The sequence below is a fragment of the Mytilus californianus genome, unplaced genomic scaffold (assembly GCF_021869535.1).
Source record: "Mytilus californianus isolate M0D057914Y unplaced genomic scaffold, xbMytCali1.0.p SCAF_9, whole genome shotgun sequence".
Classification (NCBI taxonomy): Eukaryota; Metazoa; Mollusca; class Bivalvia; order Mytilida; family Mytilidae; genus Mytilus; species Mytilus californianus.
Window position 1 is genome coordinate 43760102 of NW_026262745.1, and position 24350 is coordinate 43784451.

General features: G+C 33.4%; 3 protein-coding genes across 6 annotated transcripts in view; 1 reads left to right on the plus strand and 2 right to left on the minus strand.

Moving 5' to 3' along the window:
• Positions 1-24350, plus strand: part of LOC127714279 (tereporin-Ca1-like) — a 398353-nt gene that overhangs the window by 228504 nt on the left and 145499 nt on the right. The window lies entirely within an intron of this gene.
• The window catches only part of LOC127714271 (uncharacterized), a 213790-nt gene that overhangs the window by 79266 nt on the left and 110174 nt on the right, over positions 1-24350 (minus strand). The window lies entirely within an intron of this gene.
• Positions 1728-24350, minus strand: part of LOC127714274 (tereporin-Ca1-like) — a 470404-nt gene continuing 447781 nt past the window's right edge. For all 3 annotated transcript variants that reach the window (XM_052220336.1, XM_052220335.1, XM_052220334.1), the window contains exons 2-4: positions 7991-8090; positions 6055-6326; positions 1728-4172 (exon numbers count right to left, since the gene is read on the minus strand). In XM_052220336.1, the coding sequence (XP_052076296.1) occupies positions 3789-4172; positions 6055-6326; positions 7991-8075 (741 nt within the window). In that variant the 5' untranslated portion in view covers positions 8076-8090 and the 3' untranslated portion in view covers positions 1728-3788. The remainder of the gene's footprint in view (positions 4173-6054; positions 6327-7990; positions 8091-24350) is intronic.

The following is a 24350-nucleotide window of genomic DNA, read 5'->3' on the forward strand; positions in this document are numbered from 1 at the left end:
ATTTTTAATAATTGAAACCTCGTTAAACTTTTTAGAGCAGCTAAATATTTGACAAGTAGTCAATCGTCAAATATTTTTGCATATGTAACAGCTGACAGCTAACATATATACCATATATACATTGGTTATTAGTAAATACTGAGCACATGAAGTTATCACAAACATAATCATTTCAATGAGAGATGTTCATATAGCCAAACATTGTCGTATTTTAGTTGGTATACTTGCATGTGCTCTATCTTTGCGGATAAAAAATATATCTGATAATTGACAAAATTCATTTTATGTATTTTTATGAAAACGCTATTCGCAACTACTGATTTTAAGATACTATTCTTATGTGTGCTGTAAGACCATAGATAAGGCGAGGGTTGTGCGCTTACAAACATGTTTATACTCACCGCATTCTTTATGTGCATGTCCCGAGTGAGGAGCCTGTAATTCAGTTGTTTTCGTTGGTTCATGTCCGTCATACAAGTTTTTCGTAAATTTGATTGTTATAGATTAAGGCATTAGTTTTTCCGTTAGAGTTTAGTCACATTTTGTTTCATGTCGGGGCCTTTTGAATCTGACTATATGGTATGGTTTTTCATTGTTAAAGGCCGTATGTTGACCTTTTATTTCATTTGAACACTGGTGGATAATTGTCTCATTGGCAATCATGCCACATCTCCTTATTTTTATAATTATCATATGTAAAAGTGCGGTATGTGGAATGATTGTAAATGACACAACTTTTCAACAGAATCCAGATCACTTGAAAGCAATACTACCTTCAACATTGAGAAAAACGTATAGTGTATAGTCAGCTTTAAAAGGTTCGATCAGAACAAAATGTGACAAAATCAAACGAGAAAACCAACGGCTTGATACATGAAAAACATATTCACGACAAGAAAGAACGAACATGACAGCAACCAGCGAAAACTACTGAATTACAGGCTTTTGATTTATGACCGGCACATACAGAATGTTGTGGGGTAAACTTATTTCTCAGCACTTAATCCTCTCATAACCTGAAGATAATTAACAGCAAAACATTAAAACTAACTGTAATAAAAAAAATTTAAATGACTGAACTAAACAGATTGGCGCGAAACATAAATCTTAGAGTACTAGAAGCTATTTCAGAGCTAATTACAAATAATAAATGAATAATATTTTCCAAACTCATTAATCAGTATACATCAGACGGATTTAGCGTAAAGAAAAGAAAAGAATGACATGAGACGTAATGCCAACATAAAAGTCAGGATCAATTTAATGGAATTTAGACAATCTTTATCAAATTTGGCTATAAACAGCGATTCGTTAGAATACAGTAACACGTCTCTGCTATTAAATGGGAAGCAAATTTTGCTCATATGAATACATTAAACATGTCTAAAAACGGTATTGACGAACCGTACATAGATGTTGTCAGTACGTCTTCCAGTAAGTATATCTTGCATGTTTATAGTTTAAATTTGTTGTGTACGAGTGGTAGAAAAGAAATTTGCAATAAAACAAAATGTAAAAGGACCATTTGATTTAGGAACACATGTATGATTAGATTGTGTTGAAGTGTAGTGTATAGAGCCCAAAATTAAAAACTGCCAATCAAATAGAACAGACAACTAATAATACGTAGTCTATTAAAAACATCCAAAGAGTGTTTGACAATCCAAAAATAATTTATTCTATTATTTTATACACTTTAATACAAAAAAATTTGAATTGTTGTAAGGAACTAATTGAAAGCACTGAAAGACGTCACTAGTAGCTGAGATGCAACAGTGTAATGATTGTTAACTATTTGAGACTCTGTGAAGCACACGGCCTTGAATGTAGACGAGTTTATAGTTTATTCTAAAGAACTTTCATGTCGTATATATATCTTACCACTATCCCTTTGTTAACTCTTTTGTTGGCTGGTATGAACACATAACGGTTTGAAAGAACTTAAAATGAGTTTTCATCATATTACTTACTTTTAATATGATGCTTAAGGGATATTAAATTGTTTAAAATATTTTATGATAAACGATGTTCTTGATAAAACAATAGAATAGAGAATGGAAACGGGGTATGTGTTAAAAACAAAAAACCCGACCAAAGAGCAGAAACCAGCCTAAGGCCACCAATCGGTCTTCAATGCAGCGAGAAAAATACCACACCTGGAGGTGGGCTGCAACTGGCTCTTATACAATAGTGTATGCTAGTTCAGCAAAATGGACGCCACGCTAAACTCCAAAACATACAAATGAACGAAAAGTTTTAAAATATACAATGTTTACAAGACTAACAAAAGGCTAGAGGCTCCTAACTTGGGACAAGTGTAAAAATGCGACGGGGATAGATATGTTTTTGAGATGTACGCCCACCCCTTTACCTCTAGTCAATATGGAATAAACAAACACACAGCAAAATGCACAGTATACTCACTTTAAAAGAAGTCCGAGTCCGATGTTATAATAGGTAACAGAAGAAACTAAGTAAAATGACAATGATAAACACAAATTAATAAAGGACTATTAGCAGTGACCATGTAGTACATTTAATAAACTAAGTACAAATAGAACCACAAAGCATCTTATTCCACGTCCCCTTTGATTCCGTTTAAGATGGCAATGCAAAATGTTTTGAAGACATTTCCTTAACATTATGCAACAGGTTACAGTTTGATCTCACATCAACTATATTTTCAGCTCTGAAAATTGCGATTAATGTCATAAGGGTCAAACGCAACTCAGACATTTTTATCACAACACTGTACTTAAATGCAAAAAATAATTGTTAAATGGTATTATATTTTGGTATTATGCTTCACGTTGAAATGACAGATTTTGATTGGCTTATACGAGGGAGATAATTTACTCTATCCCATGGCTCAGCGGGAGACAATTATTGGAATGTCACCCTCTGGTGCAGATCAATCAAAATCGATAATTTACAGGAAAATAAATTGAATTTACATTAAAAAATGTTAAGGCAATGCTAAAGTTTTACGTTTTGGCCTCAGAACTTTTTCGTAGACTTTCAAAATAACAGATGAATCTTGCTTACTTTTGTTGTTTTTTTCTAATAACTATAACGTTGTCATGTACATGACGTAATAGTTACTTTAAATTTAAAATTTAAAAGTCAATAATGGCAGGAACAATCAGTATTATAAATTAAATAACACCTAGCTGATATGGTGATAGAGCTTATTGGTACCCCTCGAATAAACTTTGTCAACCTTGGCTTCGGCTCAGTTAACAGTGTTTTCTCGGGGTAACAATCTGCTCTATTATCCTCTCAGCTATGTGTTATTTATATATTATTATACTTCACGTTAAAAAAGAGGGACGAAAGATACCAGAGGGACAGTCAAACTCATAGATCGAAAACAAACTGACAACGCCATGTCCAAAAATAAAAAGACAAACAGACAAATAATAGTACAGATGACACAACATAGAAAACCAAAGACTAAGCAACACGAACCCCACCAAAAACTGGGGGTGGATCTCAGGTGCTCCGGAAGGGTAAGCAGATCCTGCTCCACATGTGGCACCCGTCGTGTTGCTTATGTTATTACAAATCCGGTAAATAGTCTAATTCAGTAAGTCACATTCGTGATCCAATGAAACTTATCGGCAAACACAAATATAATGTAAAATGAAAATGAAACTTTTACACTTAGTCTTTTATGTTCTATAATGTTGAATTCTTTTATTGTCACTTTCAGTTATAATTTGCTATCCACACTTTTCAGTCTACTCTTACGCCAGTGAACGCACAGATATCAAAAATGAATTCATCAACTATTGTGGCCCCGTAAAATGTAGGTCCTGTGTCATTGTCGGACGCAGTGTTATTTTAACTTCTGGTTTACTGCTGGTTTCAATGGAACCAAATATCTGAAAATCGTCATCTTCGATCATCATTTCATTACTCGTATCGTCAAACGTAGAAAATTTATATTTCAGTTTCTCATCCTTTTGCTCATTTCTTATAATACTGAACCAGCAATCGTTATCAGTTTCACTTCCAACCGTCTTTAGGCAAATACCCATACTGTTACTAGAAAAATATGGCACTTTCCAAAAGATGACAAGGCACCTTTCTTTGTTTTGTATTAGCCAAGAGACAATTCCACTTGATCCTGTCATAGTATTACATGTACGGTAACCGTACTCATGTATTATCTAAATTGAAAAAAAAAATGTAGATACATTGTAAGGATTATTAATTGAAAAATCTGTGGATAGTATGCGACAGCAGAGCCGTATTTAGAATGTTATCCAAATTGTCTGCCATTACTAAAATTCACACAAGTCCCTCAAAACCACTTCAAAAAATGACGTCATCAATAAAAAGTGATTATTGCATGACGCAAGAATGTTATTTGAAGGAGTGGTAATCGAAGGCAGATATAGATCAATAGGACACAATTCAGCTAAATTCCTAAAGTGTAAATACGCCTATTCATGAAAAAACATGACGGTGATAGTTATCAAAGGTACCAGGATTATAATTTAATACACCAAACGTGCGTTTTATCTACAAATACTACACATTCTAGTTTTTTAACGAATAATTTATTTTTGGAAACAGATAACTTTTAAAACTAACATCAGCACTAAGCTCTTTTTGTAATATCGCTATGCAAATCATCAGAATGTTCATGACTGTTTGACTATCGTTGTCGTACAAATCAGATTGTCAACATACTGCAGATTTTGTCACTAGAGGAACTGATAACTTTTTTTCTAGGACAGATAATATTTAACCAACTGAACAAAATTCAAATCATATATATTAAAACATATTTAAAATCAAAGCGAATTAACACATACAAATTGGGATGATGAAAGCTATCATTTGGTATTAAAGTCAATTGTCAGAGGTCATGGTCAGGTCAATAGTGCTTAGAAACCACCTTTTAGAAATTTACTCTTACAAAAAGTTCAGGGGCTAAAATAGTCATAACGTCTTTAGTTGCCATTCTTATATACTAGTATTGGACAAGTACCTAACAACGATATATTCTTTGGTTCTTGTGAGGAGAATAGGATTTTGATACCAAAAATGTAGTTTTTTCTTTTGATTTGAATTCTAAATTCCTTGTATGTATATATTGGACGGAGGAAATTCATCGACTTCATTGTATTTAAACCTAAATAAAAAAACGACATATTCATGATATTGCATGTCAGGACTACTGGACTGGTGAAAAATCGGCTTGTTACAAGTAAAATGCAAATTCCAATCACGAAAAATCCCTCTGCCAGTCCGCTTCCCCCTCCCCGGAAATAAAAAGGTTCAATTTTTAGACATTCCTTTCATTTTATTTACTTGGCAGATATTTGGAGATTAGGGGAACATCCTTAAAACCATTTGAAAGGTTGTTAGGTGTGTTGGCTGTTTTGTTTCAAAATAACAAGCTTATTAAAAGACGGAAAGTCACTTATCAAATGGCAAAATTAAAAGCTAAAAACACATCAAACACTTTTGTCCTGACATGCAATATCATGAATATATCGGTTTTTTTTTATTTAGGTTTAAATAGAATTTGAAATATTTCGAAATACAAGGGTTGCTCTACCCCGGAATTTTTAAGTTTCTTTTGTTTTCAAATTCTTAATAGATTTGGTCTTAAAACAGTATGATTTGAGCGACATGAGTAATTGCAAGACGAAAGCCACGTCTGGTTTGATAAAATTTCGCTTTATGGGTTTTTATAACGTTTGACTTTGTCGCCCGAAATAATAATTTAAGATCATTATAGATTATCAATGCATGCTTTTTCAAACGAGGCGGTGCTTCTACGCTACAATCTCATCGAAGGACGACATCCCTGATATGAGATGTGGCTGGGAAACATCCTCGAGTTTGAAAAATAATGATAATTTGTTTATTGCTATTTTCCCTTTGACGTCGTTGATGTTTACATTGACAAAGGCACGTGCATCCTTAGTTTCTAGAGATAATCTAGCATGAAACAATTATTACTAAAGAGAGCAAAGGAAAAATACACCAATTAGCGATAATATTTGATACACGAAACAGTAAGTGCTAAGAATTTACTAGTGCTTCTTGATGTCCTGGTCTAACTGAAACAGCGGGAGTTGACATGTATCCTCTCGAATATGTCATCATTGCTCGTGTGCTCAGATGATATCTTGTCCAATTTGTGATTTCAATACCAACAACAATATTGTAATATATATTTGTCATCATTGTAGACAGGTTTGTTCCATGCAAAGAAGGACCGAGTCGTGTTGAATCTCTCATAGACTTCATCATCTGTGAATTCCACGTGACTCGACCTGTACTTTTGTTTTCATTAGAGTTGTTTCCTGTATGAGTGGAGTAAACGTTGCTTGTTTATTAGGAAGAAATCATATTATGCAATTTAACGTTTTAAGAAAATATCACAATCTATGAGAGGCGCTATGCAACACTATTTATGAAGCATTGCAATTGAATTATCAGTGAATCGAGAATAACTGATAATCTTTATGGTCATTTTTTTTTCAGTTTGTTAGTTAATCGCCCCAATTTACACATCAGTTATCTCTAGAAAAATGTGTTTTATCTTTATTATTCTTACCCAAACATTTGCAACTTTTATTAAACATTTTATTTTCATTGACATCTATCATCAAATCCACAGTTAACATGTCGTATCTAAGAAGTGAGCGTTCATATTGAATGGCTCGGATCCACGAAATATCCCGTAATTTTTTTTTATTCTAATGCATTATTTCTATTTGCGATACATTAGGACAGGAACAACAGTTCTGTAATGTTTTGTTTCAATATTTCAATTTTCGTAGAATCACAGCTAGGATATCATACATGTGTATCGTGCATGAATAGGTTACGAAAGAAGTCTCGGCAACATCGTCTATCGAAGCGAAAACCAAGGGGAAAACTTCTAATGGACCAATCCCATTTAAAAATTTGAAGATATGCAAATCATATAACAATTTTAAATTGTATCGTTGTGGTGTGCACACCAGTCTACATATTTTCTTTGTTACTTTCAAAATAATAGTTTTGTCTGATTAATCATATATAGAATGATATAAAAATCATAATCATTGAAATTAACGGTAAAGTTATTTACAAAATTAGAATACATGAAAAGACAATGAAAAATTTAACTATATTCTAAACAATTATCTTTCGATGTTGTCTCAATTGCTACAAATAATGTGTGTACGATCCTCTCAGTCTATTTTAATTAAGTTTAGAGTGGGTGGCGCATATTCGCCTTGGACACATTTTCGCCGTTTTGCTATTTTTTCTGTAAAATGTGTGTGCCTTTACCCAATACTTGCCTAAATAGATGGTAAAGGCTGTTTGTAATGTTACAACTGTTGATATTCCTCTTCATCCCATTTCCAAGGTTATTCCCTCATATTGAGAAATACGCAGGTGTTTTTAAATGATTTTGGCAATTATGTAAGATTTATATGGCAATCATGCGCAGTCTAAAGTAAATATTTGTGAGAAAAATCGTATAGGAATGATCTCTCAAGCTAATTCACATGTAATTGCAAACATTCGTTTTTATAATATTCCAGGATAATGAGGATGGTCATATCATACACTGCGGCGAAAATGTGTCCCCCATGGTACACGAACAACTTGATTTCCTCTTGAGTTTGCGTTCATTTTTAAAACAATTAACCCATGTTTTGAAGATAATTTCTTTATCAAACATTTTTTTCATATAGTTAAATTTCTGAAACCTTCATAAAAAGTTCCAAATATTCGAATGTAGGTCGGATGTAAGTGGAAATGAACGATTTATGCGGCGAATATGGGCCTCTCACTCTAAGTGTCCTAAAATCGTTTCTTTTGATTGTTCTTCTATTCAACAATTTTAGCACTGAACGTTTTCTTCATTTATATAAGGGGACTCAGAGTAGTCAGTTTGAATACATCTACCACTGTTTGAAAATATTCTATAAATTTGTGGTTGAATTTGAGAGAGAAAGAGAGAGATATTTACCCATATTTGTTTCATCACTGTCACTGCTTTTACTGTCTTCAGTACCGTTTTGGTTTATGAATCTATTTAGACGAGTAGAAGCCATTTCCTCATTGACAACCTACAAAAAAACTTATTGATATGATTAAACGATTTTCTGTTTTTCGTAATCAGCTGACAGGTTACAGTCGATTATTCATTTGACTCCGTCGAACATTTCATAAATTATGTTATGGAAACTAACTCAGTTTAAAACTTTCCTTTAATAGGTCAGAACCACTAGATTTCTGACGTCAGAATACCTTTGCGTAGTAATTTCTCAAAAACAAAAATAAACATGGCCAGGAGAAATTGGCATATCAACTCAATGAACCACAATGCATGACCCATAATGTATTGTGGGTTTCACCGATTTTGATATCACTTAATAATACAATGAATTTGTTTAAAAAGTGTAATTTTGTATTGTTTCTCGAAATCTCAAAATTTTTTGTGTTCACACTACTGGAACAATGCCCCGTAGATTGGCCGTGAAAATGTCCGTAAAAATGCTGGTGATTTTTACAGTGTTTGTCACGGTTAATTTACGGTGGACCGTGAAACTTATCCGTGACAATGCCTTGGAATGACTGTCGTGAAAAGGCTGTGAAAAGGCCGTGAAGAGGTGCCACCTGAAAACTTGGGTGAAAAGACCGTAGAAACCCTGTGAAAAAAAAATCTACACCGTGAAAAAGTCGTGATAATGCATTATGTGCCCATTGTATAAAGACCGTGAAATGCAGATATAGTACAGTATATGCCTTTATTTGTCGTTAAAAGGCCGTGAAAAGGTGCCAACTGAAATCTTGGGTAAAGAGACCGTAGAAACCCTGTGAAAAACAAAAATGTACACCGTGAAAAAGTCGTGATAAATTATGTGCCCATTGTGAAAAGACCGTGAAAAGTACATGTACTACTGTGATAAACGGCCATTCACTGATTGTTAAAACTCCTGTAAAATGTTAAATATATTTTTCAGGCCATAATTTAACAAAAAAATTAAATGCTGTTTCAATCAAGTGAGGTGAAATGCCAGAAAACCTAGTGTAAACATCTACAGACAACTTATTTAAGTACAATGCAAGTGAGACTATGAAAAACCATATTAAAATGCTGTAATAATAATTGTGACAAAGAATAAAAATATTAATTTTAATAGAACTGTAGTAATTATGTAAAGAAAACATAAAAGCACACAAATGTCAATGTGATTACGTAGCTAAAGTCAGCTGTAACATGTATTATAGAAATTTTGTACATCTCTTGGGTCTGATTTTACCACTTCAGCAATATTTGTCTAATGTAATTATCCTTCACTTCACTGCCCTTTTGAATAACTATTCCAGAAAAACATTTATAGAAGTTCCTGTAAATTCCCAGGAAATACTTTTAACTGAAAAGCTCTTCTTTCCAACTAGATAAGAACTATTTTACATAAAGACTGCTATATCCTTTTGCTCTTCATTCCTAGAATAAATAAAGAAACATTACATATATCATACATGTATATAAAAAAACTATTTATATATTCAAATTAATTTTCGGCATTTATGTACATACATGTACTTAAAACAGCTACAATATTATTCCATGCAATACAGGACTTCACGGTTAATGACCCCTTATTGAATAGGGGGCAGATTTTCTACTGGAGGTGAAAATGGTATGAAAAATACTAAAAAACATCATTGAAACAGAACAGCCACTTGGAAACATGCATAAGTTTTCCCATATTTTCATACCATTTTCCAGAAAATCTGCCCCCTATCCAATATGGCATCATTAGTTAACGAAGTTCTGTATTGTCAATTTAATTTTTTTTTAGATTTTTTAAAGACTAAAGACACTTTTAAGACAGACTATTAAATTTAAATGTTTCTTTGAAGTAATAATATGTATGGCTAAAGCCAAACTTTTCTAGATTAAGTGGCTGTAATGAGTCACAGCTATTTATTTTACAGGGGGCCAGGGGCATAGCAACTTTTACTGCAGGCACATTCGCCATACCAATTATTTTTGAAACACCTCATTGCCATACCAATTATTCTTATGATATGGCACAAACCCTTCTAAAAAAGACATATTGCCGTACAAATATTAAATACTTTCCCTGCTACGCCTCTGATTAATCCCTTTTGAACTCTGTGTCCCGACGGCCAAGTCAGAAAATACTTAAATAGCTCCCGACACATTCAAAGGGGGTTACGCCTCTGATTATCAGAGTGAACTCCATTTCAGAGATACTTATTGCTATTATAATCATTTCCAATTATCTATGTCTATGTCTACATAGTGTACTGTACATCAATGTCATTTTTTTTATGTGGCCAGTGTGGGGAAAAAGGACCCCCCCCCCCCCCCCTCCCTTTTTTCCCCCAAATACATAAACAAAACAAAACCGTAATCGTATTTAAAGGATCCGGTAAGTCTTAGAAAACATTAACCGAAATGGTTAAAGGAATCAAGTGCAACAGATTCAAATATAAGTTAATATATCACATGCATGTTTGTGAGGTTTCTGCAAATTCAGTGAAAATCAGTTCAATGGAAATGCTCACAAACGTCATCAACATTTGGGTGATATGACGCATAAAAGAATAAAACATTAATAACTTAATTTACCTCAAACTTGCTGTCACTCGTCTTGCATCTATAAAGTAAATATTAATCGACCTTCGGCGTCTTTCAAATTTCCAACCTTGCGGAAATGTTACAATTACTCTAAAAGAAACACGAATCCGGATACGGTCTGATATTCCGGGAAAATCTCGTTTTTACATGTTTCGGTTCCAATTAAAATTGATGTTTACATTGTTTATAATAATGTACAGACGAGAAGCAAAATACTTTTCTTTAAATACAAAATATTTATTGGCACAGTCATTAGTTATAACAATGAATGGTTCCATTTAAAAGTCAGTCCTGTACAGTAGTATTGCATATAATACTATTTAAACAAACATATATTTATAATGAAAAGTTTATAGGATATTTAGAAAAATGTGAGTGGAAATAATTAGACCATATTACAATAATCACATGGGATGTTTTAAATCTGAATTAGGATAAGAAAAAATTGACATGAAAAAATATCACGGCCTTTTCACTGGTTTCAACAACCAGTGAAAAGGCCGTGATATTTTTTTATTAAGCATTAAAGGACAAATTATCACGGCCTTTTCACGGGATATTGAAATTTCACGGTCTTTTTATAACATCAAATATTTTTCACGGCCTTTAGAAATATTTTTTTTACAAAAGTCACGGGGTATTTTCACGGGGTTTTCACGGCCCTGTGATATTTCACAGACATTTCACGGCCTTTCATGGGCTGTTGTTACAGTAGTGTCATCTACTGTAATGCATGTAATGTATATACCATAATCTTCAATTTACATGCTCAAATATTAGAATTATTGTTCACAAGCTTCAGCATTCGACTTTTTATTTCGACTTGTCAAAGTAAGAAATAAAACGTGTTAATTACTGTTTTGCACTGTATCAAGTGTTCACCACAGAATGAAAATCAAAGGTGGAAGAGAAAGGTCAACAAAATCTGAGAGGGTGTGTTGCGTTGCCGAATCGTTCCTTGCACATAAATTATTCCTTATTTGTTGCAAATTTTATGCTCTACAAGTTGTTTAGCTAATTTGGAAAGGGGAGTCTCACATACATTTTGTAGTTGGTGCTATTAGTGGTCACCACACTTTTAGGAATCTATTAAACAGGGAGAAGTAAAAACGTATATGGCTTCCGAGATTGCAAGGATATTAGTAAAGATCCACATATTGCTTTTCATGTTATTAAGTATGCAATATACAATTTTATTATTTCAAGGGGCTTTCTTTAATGACAAATTTAGAACTTCTAATTATTTTAATTGCCTTTTGGAAAACCAAATGGTTTGATAGAAATGATAAAGGACTAAATAATAAAAAGCATATTTAGTCTTGCATAATTTTAAAGCCATTTCAATCAATAAGTCTATCCAGCATATTTGATCATATTTGTTATATAAAATGACAATATTAAAAAATTAACCCCCTTCTTTTCCTATAAAATGATGTAAAGTAAAGGAATTATATATATCCAGTTTTACTCTTTTCCTAGATATATTAATACTTTTAATGGGCGTAGAATAAATCGCAATCAGCGAAAATTTCGTACCAATAATACAAATATTTCGGACCTAATTATTATTTAAAAAAACAACGACAGACATTTTCTGTTAACCAAGCTCTGTTCTTTACTTGTTAATAATTTACATCAAATTTTAGAGATTGCAACACATTTCTATATTGCAGTCTTTAAAGTATGAAATCGTACAGATTATCATTGCATATTGTTATTCTAAGCTGTTTCCCAAAATTGATCGCTCTGAAGATAATAAAAAAAACATTTCATTAAAATAAAATATGTAAATAAAGGTTTTCATTTTGTCAATATTGCCTGTATTCTTAATGATCATTCCGTAAAAGATCAAATTCCTATTTATGTTGATAATACTGAGCCCCCTCTAATTTGTTATGTTTACAAAAAATCTACCGGAAATATGTGTTTAATTATAACGAAGTGTGTAAAGATTTTAATATCAGTGACAATACACCTACGTCATGAAATTGCAGTAATTTCAAATACATTTATGGCCCCAGTTCCAAAGTTATAACAGGAGACCTTAACATCGTCCATGACCGAAAGTTGAAATCATTCCTCAATAAAGGACCTAAATATCGCCCCCGTCAATCATTAATTGGAATGAGTGTCGTAACATCATTCACGACTCACTCCGTACTTACTGCACGAAATGGATAAAACGAGAAAAAGCTGACAAAAAATCCTTCAATTCTTTATTTTATTCAGTAATGAACATACTTAGCTGATATTCGTATTAAACCTTTTTAAAGAACATTTTACTCCTAACAACAACCATAATAGTTGTATTCCTCGTATCAAATCAAACATATGTTAAAAGAACTCGTCAAGAAATTTTTTTTTGTCCCGGATGATAAGGCTGCCAATAATATCATTATTCTTTGACGTAAATTTTATATTGAGGTTCTGCAAAAGGAAATCACGATTTCACCAACATTCCAACTGACTCCATTTCGGAAAATGACATCTGAAACAAACATTAACTTTTAGCCACCTCTTAGCAAGCAGCACCGAACAACAAGAAGGTTCCAACTATGTACTGGCTTCCGAAGCTGCACAAAACACCTTACAAATATAGATTTAATCCGTCTTCAAGGCATTGTTCCACTACTAAACTGTCTATTATACTTACTAGTACACTTGGTACAATCAAAAACTGGGTAACAAATTGTTCAAATAATGCATTTGAAAATAGTGGTATTACTTACTTTTACAGTATCAAAAATTCGTTGGAAGTATTTGATAAATTGCATGCTCCTGTTGATGATTTCGAATCCGTTCCAAGTTTTGATTTTTCTACCCTACATACCGCTTGACCTCATAATCTCATTAAGAAAAAAATCACACATCTAATTAAACACTCAGGCAGAATGCGAGCATATATGTTCAAACTCTTTTAGGTCATTGTTTAGTAATAACACACAAAAGAATAATGTCAATTGGACCTGCTTTGATACGATAACTGCAGTTGAATGATTTTTAGATAGCATTTTTGTTCGCTATTGAGATTCCGTATATCGTGAAGTATCTTATAGATATAGGAAGATGTGGTATGAATGTCAATGAGACAACTCTCCATCCAAGTTACAATTTATAAAAGTAAACCATTATAGGTCAATGTACGGCCTTCAACACGGAGCATTGGCTCACACCGAACAGCAAGCTATAAAAGGCCCCAAAAAATTACTAGTGTAAAACCATTCAAACGGAAAAACCAACGGTCTAATCTATATAAAAACGAGAAACGATTTATGCATTTTTTTAAGATCTTGTATTGGTTGTATCATTTCTGACAGTTTCGTTTTATCTATAATAGTTTTTAAGATAATAGGCAAAACCCTAAAATTAGTCAAAAATCAACATTAAACAGTAAATTGACGGTTTTCAGTCATATTCAGGCATTCGTTAGATCTTGAATTGCTGTTGTTAAGATAAAATAGGCAAAAACACAAAATATTGACAAGAAAATGATTTTACAAGGGCAATAACTCAATGAAGAAATCATCAGTCACCTTAGCTTTATTTAAGATCTTGTAATTCTGATATGTTCTGTTGTTTGATTAACCTTTATATTTTTAATAGTTGTCGAGATAATAGGGGAAAATGCAGACATTATAGTAAAAATCGTCATTGGCCTACTTTGGGCGATATCTATAGTTAATATAGTCAGTCCAGAGATCATCAAAAATAACTTTTATAAATTAGTTATATCATAATGACGTTACCACCGAACTGTTGATCGACCCTGCCACTGCATTTTGTTAGATTATCGACAATTGTGAGGAGGCCATTTGTTTAAACTAGAAATGTTATTCTATATCTCCCAAAATATTAATAATAACCTAAAATAACACCATCTGCATTTTACTGATGGCTATTCTTATATTATTTAAGTTGAGAAATGTGATACACATCAGAAATATTGTTAATTGAATTTTACTATAGATCGGTGGTGACGTTTTTCCAGATTCAGATTCAGATTCTTTATTTCTTATAAAACCAAGTTAATGGTACAAAGAAAGTATGACTAGTCATGCGCACTAATTTAACCTTAGCTAAACTATGGTAAGCGCTCCTAGTAGGCCAACCAAGTTAAATTACATCTCGTCGTCTTATCATTTTAGGCACAACAAAAACAGTGTATTATACCTCGATATTTTGAGCATGTTTGTCATGTCAGATTTTTTCTATTTAATATATATAATTATTTTCAAAAAAAAAATAAAATAGAAAATTTCTTAATTTCGTTCCATTTTCAAAAATGGCGGCCATGTTGAACAATTGAGAGAAACTTATACTATAAAGAATAACCGTTATGCTAGAAACCGGGGTATATTAAAGATCAATCAACCAACGATCCATATGTTGTTTTAGTTCACGCTAGTTAGTCTTCGTTAACAGGTTTCGGAAGCAGGATGGGTAACTTGAAGTTCACAACTCCATTGGTTACCTTGGTAATCATAAAAAAAATCCATTGAAATCCAGTCAGTGGCACAAAGGCCGCTTCTAATTAAAAAACGACTATAGAAAATTTGTGAAAACAGCTCAGTAAACCCTATGTATAGAATAAAAAGAGCCTGCTGCATTATTGCCAAATGAGACCACTATCCAACAGAGTCCAAATGACATAGTACTTAGCCACTATTTGCCGGTGTTAAACAACGAGATAACCCCTTACCGTATAATAGGCTACAAAATACCCCGACATGACAAAATATATAGCAATTCAAACAAAAACAAAAAACACAGACTATGTATGTACGAGCCAGATATTTGTATTTTCCCGCGGTTCGTATAGTAAAGCGGGAAAATATTGTATTGTCGTTACATTTTCATAAATATTCATAAGGTATGACAAAATTGACCAATCAGGAAGTCGAATTTTGTGTTACTATATATTGGTGTTTTATCATGAGCTTCACTTTCTAGCCGTCGTTCAACATAGTAAGCTGCATGGACGCCGATATTCAACAAACTATACGTGCCGAAGTGCATAATGCAGTGCAAAACACCCAAGAACAATTATTGGACAATATGACAACTTTACTAGAGTCTCGTTTAGACGGTTTCCAAAGAAGAATTCAGGAGAACCAGAAATCCTTGTCGGACACACAGATAGCCAAGATAGACGAAAATATGTCGGACACATATAAGTTCCGCAAAAGAGGTAACGAGGAGCAGTACAAACATAACCACAAAGTTTTCGTGAAGATGAGGGAGGCCACTACCGATATGTAAGCAGATAACATAAGTCAGACGAATATTAACAACGCGAAACGGAAGATAACTGAAGGTATGGACATTATCAAAAACAGACAAAAGTTAATCAAATTAGCCGATTCGTCAGACGCAGGGTGGCGGGTAGTAGCGGAATACATTGCTTATCATTTGGCCGAGAATTCCGAGGACGAAAGGAAAATGTACAAGGCACAGTCACGAGCAGATACAAAGATGAAAAAAGAAAAACTGAAAAAATGTACAGACCAAAGGACAACACCATACAACAAAACAACGACACCGAATTCTTCGGGAAGTTCGATACCAGTTAATGTCAGCAGTGGATTTGGAAGACCTGGGAGATGTTTTTAATGTCCCGAGAGTCGGCATTGGATAAGACAGTGTCCAAAAGCCACAGCAGAACAAAAGAATAAGATAAGTATAAATAGTACTTACAATTTTAGTCACATAGAATCGAGCGCACCTCTGTTGTGCAAACAAATATCAGCTGATTTTAAATCAATGAAGAGTACACACACTAATGTATGTCAAGGTAACGGTACAGGTGTAGGGTATTTAAAAGAAAAGGTAAACTCGTGGAAAGAGATAGGTGCTACAAAGTTCATGGTTGATATAATAGAAAACGGGTATAAGATACCATTTAGCACAGTACCCCGAGAAACAGAATTAGAAAACAATAAAACTGCACGCGACAACTCTAATTTTGTCGCCTGTGAGATAGAAAAACTTTTAGAAAAAGGTTGCATACGTCGAGTGAGAATTAAACCTCACGTTGTCAATCCATTGACTGTAGCAAATACCAAAGGCTCAAAATTAAGATAGGTTTTAGATGCGAGACATTTAAACCCACATATTGTAAAATTCAAACACAAATATGAAGACGCCACAACTGCCAGACAGTTGTTTGAGAGAGGAAACTATGTATTTTCCATTGATTTAAAAAGTGCATATCACCACATAAAAATATGTCAAGCAGATACAACTTTTTTAGGTTTCAAATGGGCAAATGAATACTATGAGTATAATGTTTTGCCGTTTGGATTATCTCTACTCTAGTGGGTATATATTTAGCAAAGTAATGAGAGAGATCATTCAACATTGGAGAGGTAGAGGCATAAAAATCGTTATGCATTTGGACGATGGCCTTGGTGGAGGTAACGGTTTTGATAACGCTTTAGAATCAAGTAAAACAATCAAATACGATTTAGAAAGGTTCGGATTTGTTTTGGCGCATGAGAAATGCAACTGGTGGCCAGTTCAAACGTTAGAATGGCTAGGATTTTTATGGGACATGTCAGAACGCATAACTAAGTTGAAAAGTACTTTGGTTATTTTCATTTACCAGTTTAGAAGTGGTATTAGACTATTCAGAGTAAAATTTGTGGCCAGTATTGTAGGCCAAATTATATATATTCAGGTAGTATTAGGTGATCAGGCACGATTAAGAACTAGATATTTATATGAATCTATATTGTATAGAGCAAGTTGGAATGCTAAAGTACTAGTTAGTACAGAAGCACTTAAAGAGTGCACATTTTGGCTACATAATATAAGTAGCTTAAACGAGACAGGATCTCAATTGTGTCAGTTGACATGTAATGACGTTCAAGATTATCACTTGTTCTGTGATGCATCTGGCAAGGGTTTTGGTAGTCATTTGACCGCAGGTTCAAAGGACGAACCATTGGAAATATTTGGAAGTTGGTCAGTAAATGAACAAAACAAAAGTTCAACTTGGCGAGAGCTAGTAGCAGTAAAGAGAGTATTAAACAATTTTATAAATGTAATGACGGGTAAGGTTATCCGCGTATACACAGATAACAAAAAGGTAACGCACATACTCGGAGTCGGAAGCCGAAAAGCGACACTACACTACCAAGAATTTACCCACGTTTTTTTGGTACATTTCTACCCTCGTATATATCAGTACTGTTCAACAAGACTGAAAACTTGTAATGTTATACTTTCTATAAATTCATTATACAAAAACGGTACAACTACAAATTCTATAAATTCAGTACTGATTTTTTCAGTACGGTTTCAATACTGATTTCGTCAGTACTGTTTCAGTATTGATTTTGTCAGTACTGTCAGTACTGATTTTGTCAGTATTATTTCAATACTGATTTTTCAGAACTGTTTCAGTACTGATTTGTCAGTACTGTTTCAGTACTGACTTCGTCAGTAATGTTTCGGTATTGAATTTGGCAGTAATGTTTCAGGACTTATTTTGTACTGTAAGTGTACCGATTTTATTAGTACTATTATTGTACTGATTTTTTCATTCACTGTTTTAGTAAATACTTACTTTTTAGTGCGCACCTAATCGATATCAAAAATAGTTGTTTCTTTAGGTGTAGCTGTAGCAGTAGATTTGATGTTGTTAATCTTTTTAATTTGAATGCATATTGTTTCAAAAAATTTTGGGAACTGAAAACTTATAAACTAGGTAAGTATAGTATGGTACATATTGTGACATGTTGATGGCTCTTTTTTATTCATCTTTTTTATATTTTGTATCTTGTGTAGACATCTCTAATTCAGTGTTGGCCTCTATCATTAGAGAAATTTTGACACATGTGCATCTGAGTATAATTGGTATCCAAATATAGGTGTGATAATTTTGCGACAATATCATCATTATCCTTGTTTAGCTGGTTACATATAAAAAAACTGATCGTATTTCTCTTCGACTATATCACCCTGCTGAGCAAGAACTTTTTAGCGACGTGAAAATGACTATGGCAAAGTATCAAGCTTACTTTTGTCTATCGGAAAACTTTTGAAGTGAAGGGAAAAACAACACATATGAAGCAAGATAAGCAGTTTATCGGATTTTCTCAAGGGAATTGTTTACCCTTTAGGAGCACCTGAATTCACTCCTGGTTTTTAGTGGAATTTTTTTTTTTTCGTATTTTTAAACTGTTGTTGTAAATGCCATTGGTTTAAGGGGTCTTTGTTTACTCCTTTATTTTGATTCTGACTGTTTTTCTATGTATAAAAAAAATACGCACTCGACACCAGAGAAATTCACATTGTGGTTCGAGGTGGATATTTTACAATATCAATGTGTATGAAAGCGGACAATTTATACAAATATCTAACAAGATTAGAATCTTCAATACTGTTCATTTTTGGTATTTTGCTATTGCTTAAAACATGTTGCCATTAATGCTTTCATATGTTAATATGTTAGGCAATGTAATTATAATTAACATAAAACAATGTCTCATTTACATTTTTTAATCATAACTAGACTTTCTTTTATTTATCATAACCATCAGCAGAAACTTAGGATACAATTGTACTATAAAACCCCTTGATTATATTATGACCCTTAAAGGTTCATAAATAAAACAATCAAAGAAACACTTAATTTTGCTTGTACCATGTTTTATTGCTCTCTCTCCCTTTGCCATCTTTTCTTTGGAATGCATCGTAGAATGTCAGTTTCCTGGCTGGTGTCTTTTCCTCAATCCAGTCTCGCATATGATGTGTCTTGCTACATGTAGAGTGGTAATTCCAGAGGACACTTTAGTTTTAATATGAGCTCATTATAATCATCCATCTTTTATGTTTTTGTACTTGTACGAAACTCAGGATTACATGGTTTAATGATTAAATGTTGTATTTTCTGATGAGTGCCATATCTATACATCCTTCTGTATATAGGTCTTTAATTTTCACATCGAACGTTCCCATTTCAGCTCCTGTCTCCTATGCTGTTAATTATTCTGAGGAAAGAAAATGAAATGACTTTATGAAGGCTATTATAAACTTTCTTATGATTCTTTATTTCTGTATTATATAAAAAGAAAAAGAATGCACAACTATGAAAGGGAATGGTCATAAAAATTTACTTATTACTTTCTATAGATCTACTACCAGAAGTCCAGTAATAGCTATGGACTTCTGATACAACTCGTATATATATAATCATCGGTGATCCGTTTATTTGGCAATCGCCAATGGCAGTCAGCAGGATTTAAGAACATTTGTTGTTCAACCTGTTAGTCAATGCGTTTTGTAAAAATATACTTTTTCACCTTTTTGGTCTTTTGGAAAATGTTGTTTGTGCTGTATTTAGACCCCTATATACAAGTTTAAATTGAAAACAACGTTCAAACCCATGATTGCGTTGGATAAAAATCGCAATTTTTATACGTGAGCATGCAAAACAAATTTCTTGGTAGAGGGGTCTAAATACAGCACAAACAACATTTTCCAAAAGACCAAAAAGGTGAAAAAAGTATATTTTAACAAAACGCATTTGACTAGCAGGTCGAACAACTGAAGTTCTTAAACCCTGCTGACTATATATATATAATCAATCAAAGTTGAAATTTATTCCTAAATAAAAAAAAAAAGGAAAATACGATAATTTAATTCATCATCCCCGTAGTATTGGTGTTTGCCAGTGGCAAATATTTCATGCACGTGTAGCTTTAACTATCAGTCTATTTATGATACGGGTTATGTTCTTCTCATATATTTTATGATGGTATGATACTAAACCCCTAACGGGAGTGATTGTACTTGATTTTCATATGATGTTCAAAGACCTAATCTTTCAATCAGTTTAATTGAGGTTTGGAGCTGGCATGTCAGTAACTGCTAGTAGTCCTTTGTTCATTTATGTATCATTGTCATTTTGCTTAGTTTCTTTTGTTACCTATTCCGACATCGGACTATAACTTCTTTTAAACTGAGTTTTACTGTGCCTATTGCTATGTGTTTCTTTTTTTCTACATTGACTAGAGGTATAGGGGGAGAGTTGAGATCTCACAAAACATGTTTAACCCCGTCGCATTTTTTTCGCCTGTCCCAGGTCAGGAGTCTCTGGCCTTTGTAAGTCTTGTATGTTTTTTAATTTTAGTTCATTTATATGTTTTGGAGTTTAGTGTGACGTCCATTTTCACTGAACTAGCACACAATTTTATTTAGAGGCCAGCTGAGAACCACCTCCGGGTGCGAGATTTTCTCGCTGCATTGAAGACCCATTGGTGGCCTTCGGCTGTTGTCTGCTCTGTGGTCGGGTTATTGTCTCTTTGACATATTCCCCATTTCCATTCTCAATTTTATGTGCGCTTTATGATAAGGTTCGCGAAACAACAACAAAACGACATTTAAATATACTCATTACTATATACAAAAGTACATTAATGTTTAATAGATTGAAGTGGAAATTCAATTAAATTGATAATTTAAATTACATATGTAGCACCCAGAAACGTGTCAGATTACCCCAAACGTGTCCATGTGACGTCAATGATCTGTAAAACCATTTAGGCATCACCAGATAATATTAGAACAATATAATTTACTTAATAAACGATGATTTAAACTTTACAAAACTTATTACATGTTTTTTTTTTCCTAAATACGCATGAAATATTTGCCCCTGGACATTAAGCAATCACCAGTCAATAGTTAATTATGTGTTGCAATTTTAGCCTGCAATTATGCTTATTATAAATAACCGGTGTTGAACAAACTAATGCTTATTAAAGACCACTTTTCTAACAGTAAAGCACCGGGGAAAAATTACAATATAAAGTGTACAATGTAGTAGTTTTATTAATTATACCTCCATCTGAACTTTAAAACACCGGTCTTTAATACAATGATAATTATATTGATAAAACCGCTTCAAATAAACCTAACTTTATATTGTGCAATTTTTTTTTTAACCATGCAGGTGTCTGTGTCTGCAAGCAGACGTCATTGTGTACAGTGTAGTATATCTTGGACAATTGTCTATACGGATTACTACACCTTTCCTCCAGATTTCCTTAGATAGCTGCTTCGACTTTTTTTTAGAATCCAACCGAACAATACGGGTTCTATCCTATCCCACACCATTAATATTGAATTGCCGTAAACGTTTTTTTACTTCACAGAGTATTATTGGTGGTTTGAGTTTTGAAATATTCTGGCGTTTTTTACTGGACACATTCTGACAAATAAAAATTATCGGACACGTTTGGGGGATGTGAAAAAAAGAAACCAGGATTGCTTGTAAATGAAAAAAGCACTGGCTACGGTTACATTGAAATGTAACAATGACCAAAAAAAAAATAAAAGTCAGGAATCTGATGTTCAGTAGTTTCCGTTTGTTGATGTGGTTCATAAGTGTTTCTCGTTTCTCATTTTTTATATAGATTAGACCGTTGGTTTTCCCGTTTGAATGGTTTTACACTAGTCATTTTTTTTTGCCCTTATAGCTTGCTGTTCGTTTTGAGCCAATGCTCGGTGTTAAAGACCGTACTTTGGACTATAATGGTTTACTTTTACAAACTGTGACTTAGATGGACTGGAGACTTTCTCATTGGCACTTATACCACATCTTTTTACATCTAATTGCAGTTAAAGTCTGCAAAACCGACGTGCACACTGTTGCATCACTCGTTTGTGTTGGCTACTTAGAGTGGTTTTCACCTAAAATGCATACTGGATGTGTGGAAACTGTAAATTAAATTAAAATTAAAAAAAATGTATACAACACTGTAAAATTCAAATAAAAGTTTTCAGTCTACATTGGAGTGCATTAACGTACCCATAACACAATGAAACCGTAGACATAAATATTATTGATACATTCGTAAATAATCATGCTGTTCCTTACCCAACCCTGCATTCCGGCACTTAGTCTTAGCTTCAATGTAACAATAACTTAGTATGACTGTTTCATTTCAATGTAACCGTAGCCAGTACCAAAACAAAATGAGAAATTAAAATATGCCACAGACATCCATCTTTACAATATAAATATAATAAACAGCTGCGTCATGAGCGCATGATAAGCCCGTCGTCTTTTCAAAGAATAAAGTTCAATAACTTCTCAATGTCATATCTGAAAAAAAAACTCAAGGGAGGTTATCTTAATAAATATCAAACCCCATAACTAGTAAACGAAAAATCTCAAATTTATAAAAATCGAAAAGGAGCTTACGTCAATAGATATAAACAATTTACCAAAGTTTCATTAAAACTTCTGAGAGCATTTTTGAGTTATTGTCCGAAAACTGGAAATCCCCCTTTTTTAGTGAATAAAACACCATAACTAGTAAACGAAAAATCTGAAATTTATAAAAATCAAAAAGGAGCTTAATCCAATAGATATAAACAATTCAACAAAGTTCAAGGAAAAGTGCTCAAAGCATTTTAGAGTTAATTTTCAAAAACTGGAAAATCCCCCTTTTTGTAATAAATAAAACCCCATATCCCAGAAAAGTAAAATTTAAAATTGATAAAATTTGAAAGGGAGCTCATGTTAATATATATAAACAATTCCCCAAAGTTTGAAAATCCCCCTTTTTGTAATAAATAAAACCCAAAAAATTCGGAAACGTCAAATCTAAAATTATAAAAAAAAAACGAAATGGAGCTCACATCAATAGATATAAACAATTCACCAAAGTTTCATGCAAATTGGTTCAAGCGTGTTTGAGTTACATGGTGTAATGTCCGACATGTTGACGGCGGACAGACAGAAGGACAGACGGACGGACGGATGAAAAAGGTATACCATAATACGTCCCGTAAACGGGCGTATAAAAAGACTGTGGGATGATTTTTACCACAATGAGCAAACCCGTATATGGCACAGCCCAGATCGCAAAGTAAGCTAAAAAAAAAAACCAACAAAGTAACTAAAATGTTATTGTAAAAACATTTCAAACGAGAACACTAATAAAAAAATATAAAAGAGCAACAACTTAATAACAGACAGCAGTCAATGTGGCGGGATGAAATAAGTTTGTTGGCACCTGGGACTTGGTGGACTAATATCAAAATGTTTCACAAATAAATGAAGCATCGGTAAAAAAAAACTGGTCAAAATAAGAACAAGTGGGATTGGTGCAGAAGAGAAAGAAGTGGGAAGTGGGGAGGAAATACTGTGTGACAAAAACACAGGATTTGAGGAAATTAACATGTGTCGGTCGGATCCAGCCATTTTTAAAAGGGGTTCCAAATCAGGAGATAGAGTTTCCAAATATATTTCCCCTTTTCAATCGTCAATAAAGGGGGCTTCCAACCCTCGGACCCTCCCCCTGGACCCGCCGATGGGTGTACCCCCACCCCCCCCCCCCCTTTTCCCAATCATATGTTCAGAAATATGCAGGTTGATCATTCTCAAGTATCAAGCATATGTAAATATTTCATAGCGTTTGGTCAAGTACTGAAGTAGTAATCACAGGCGCTTGGGTTTATGATACAGAAATTTTTTTTTATTTTTTTTTTTGTTGTTGATTAAAATATTCAATTTTCTATATTTATACTACATATCTATCACTACCGCGCATGTCTCACCTAGTTTCGAGTGATTTTACCAACTTTGAGACAAACCCCCATTTTACTATCCACACTAAGAAACAAAAAGGCAACTAACTCGACGCCATCTTGCGTGCTATAAATAAATAATAAAATTGACCTACCTGGATTCCCCATC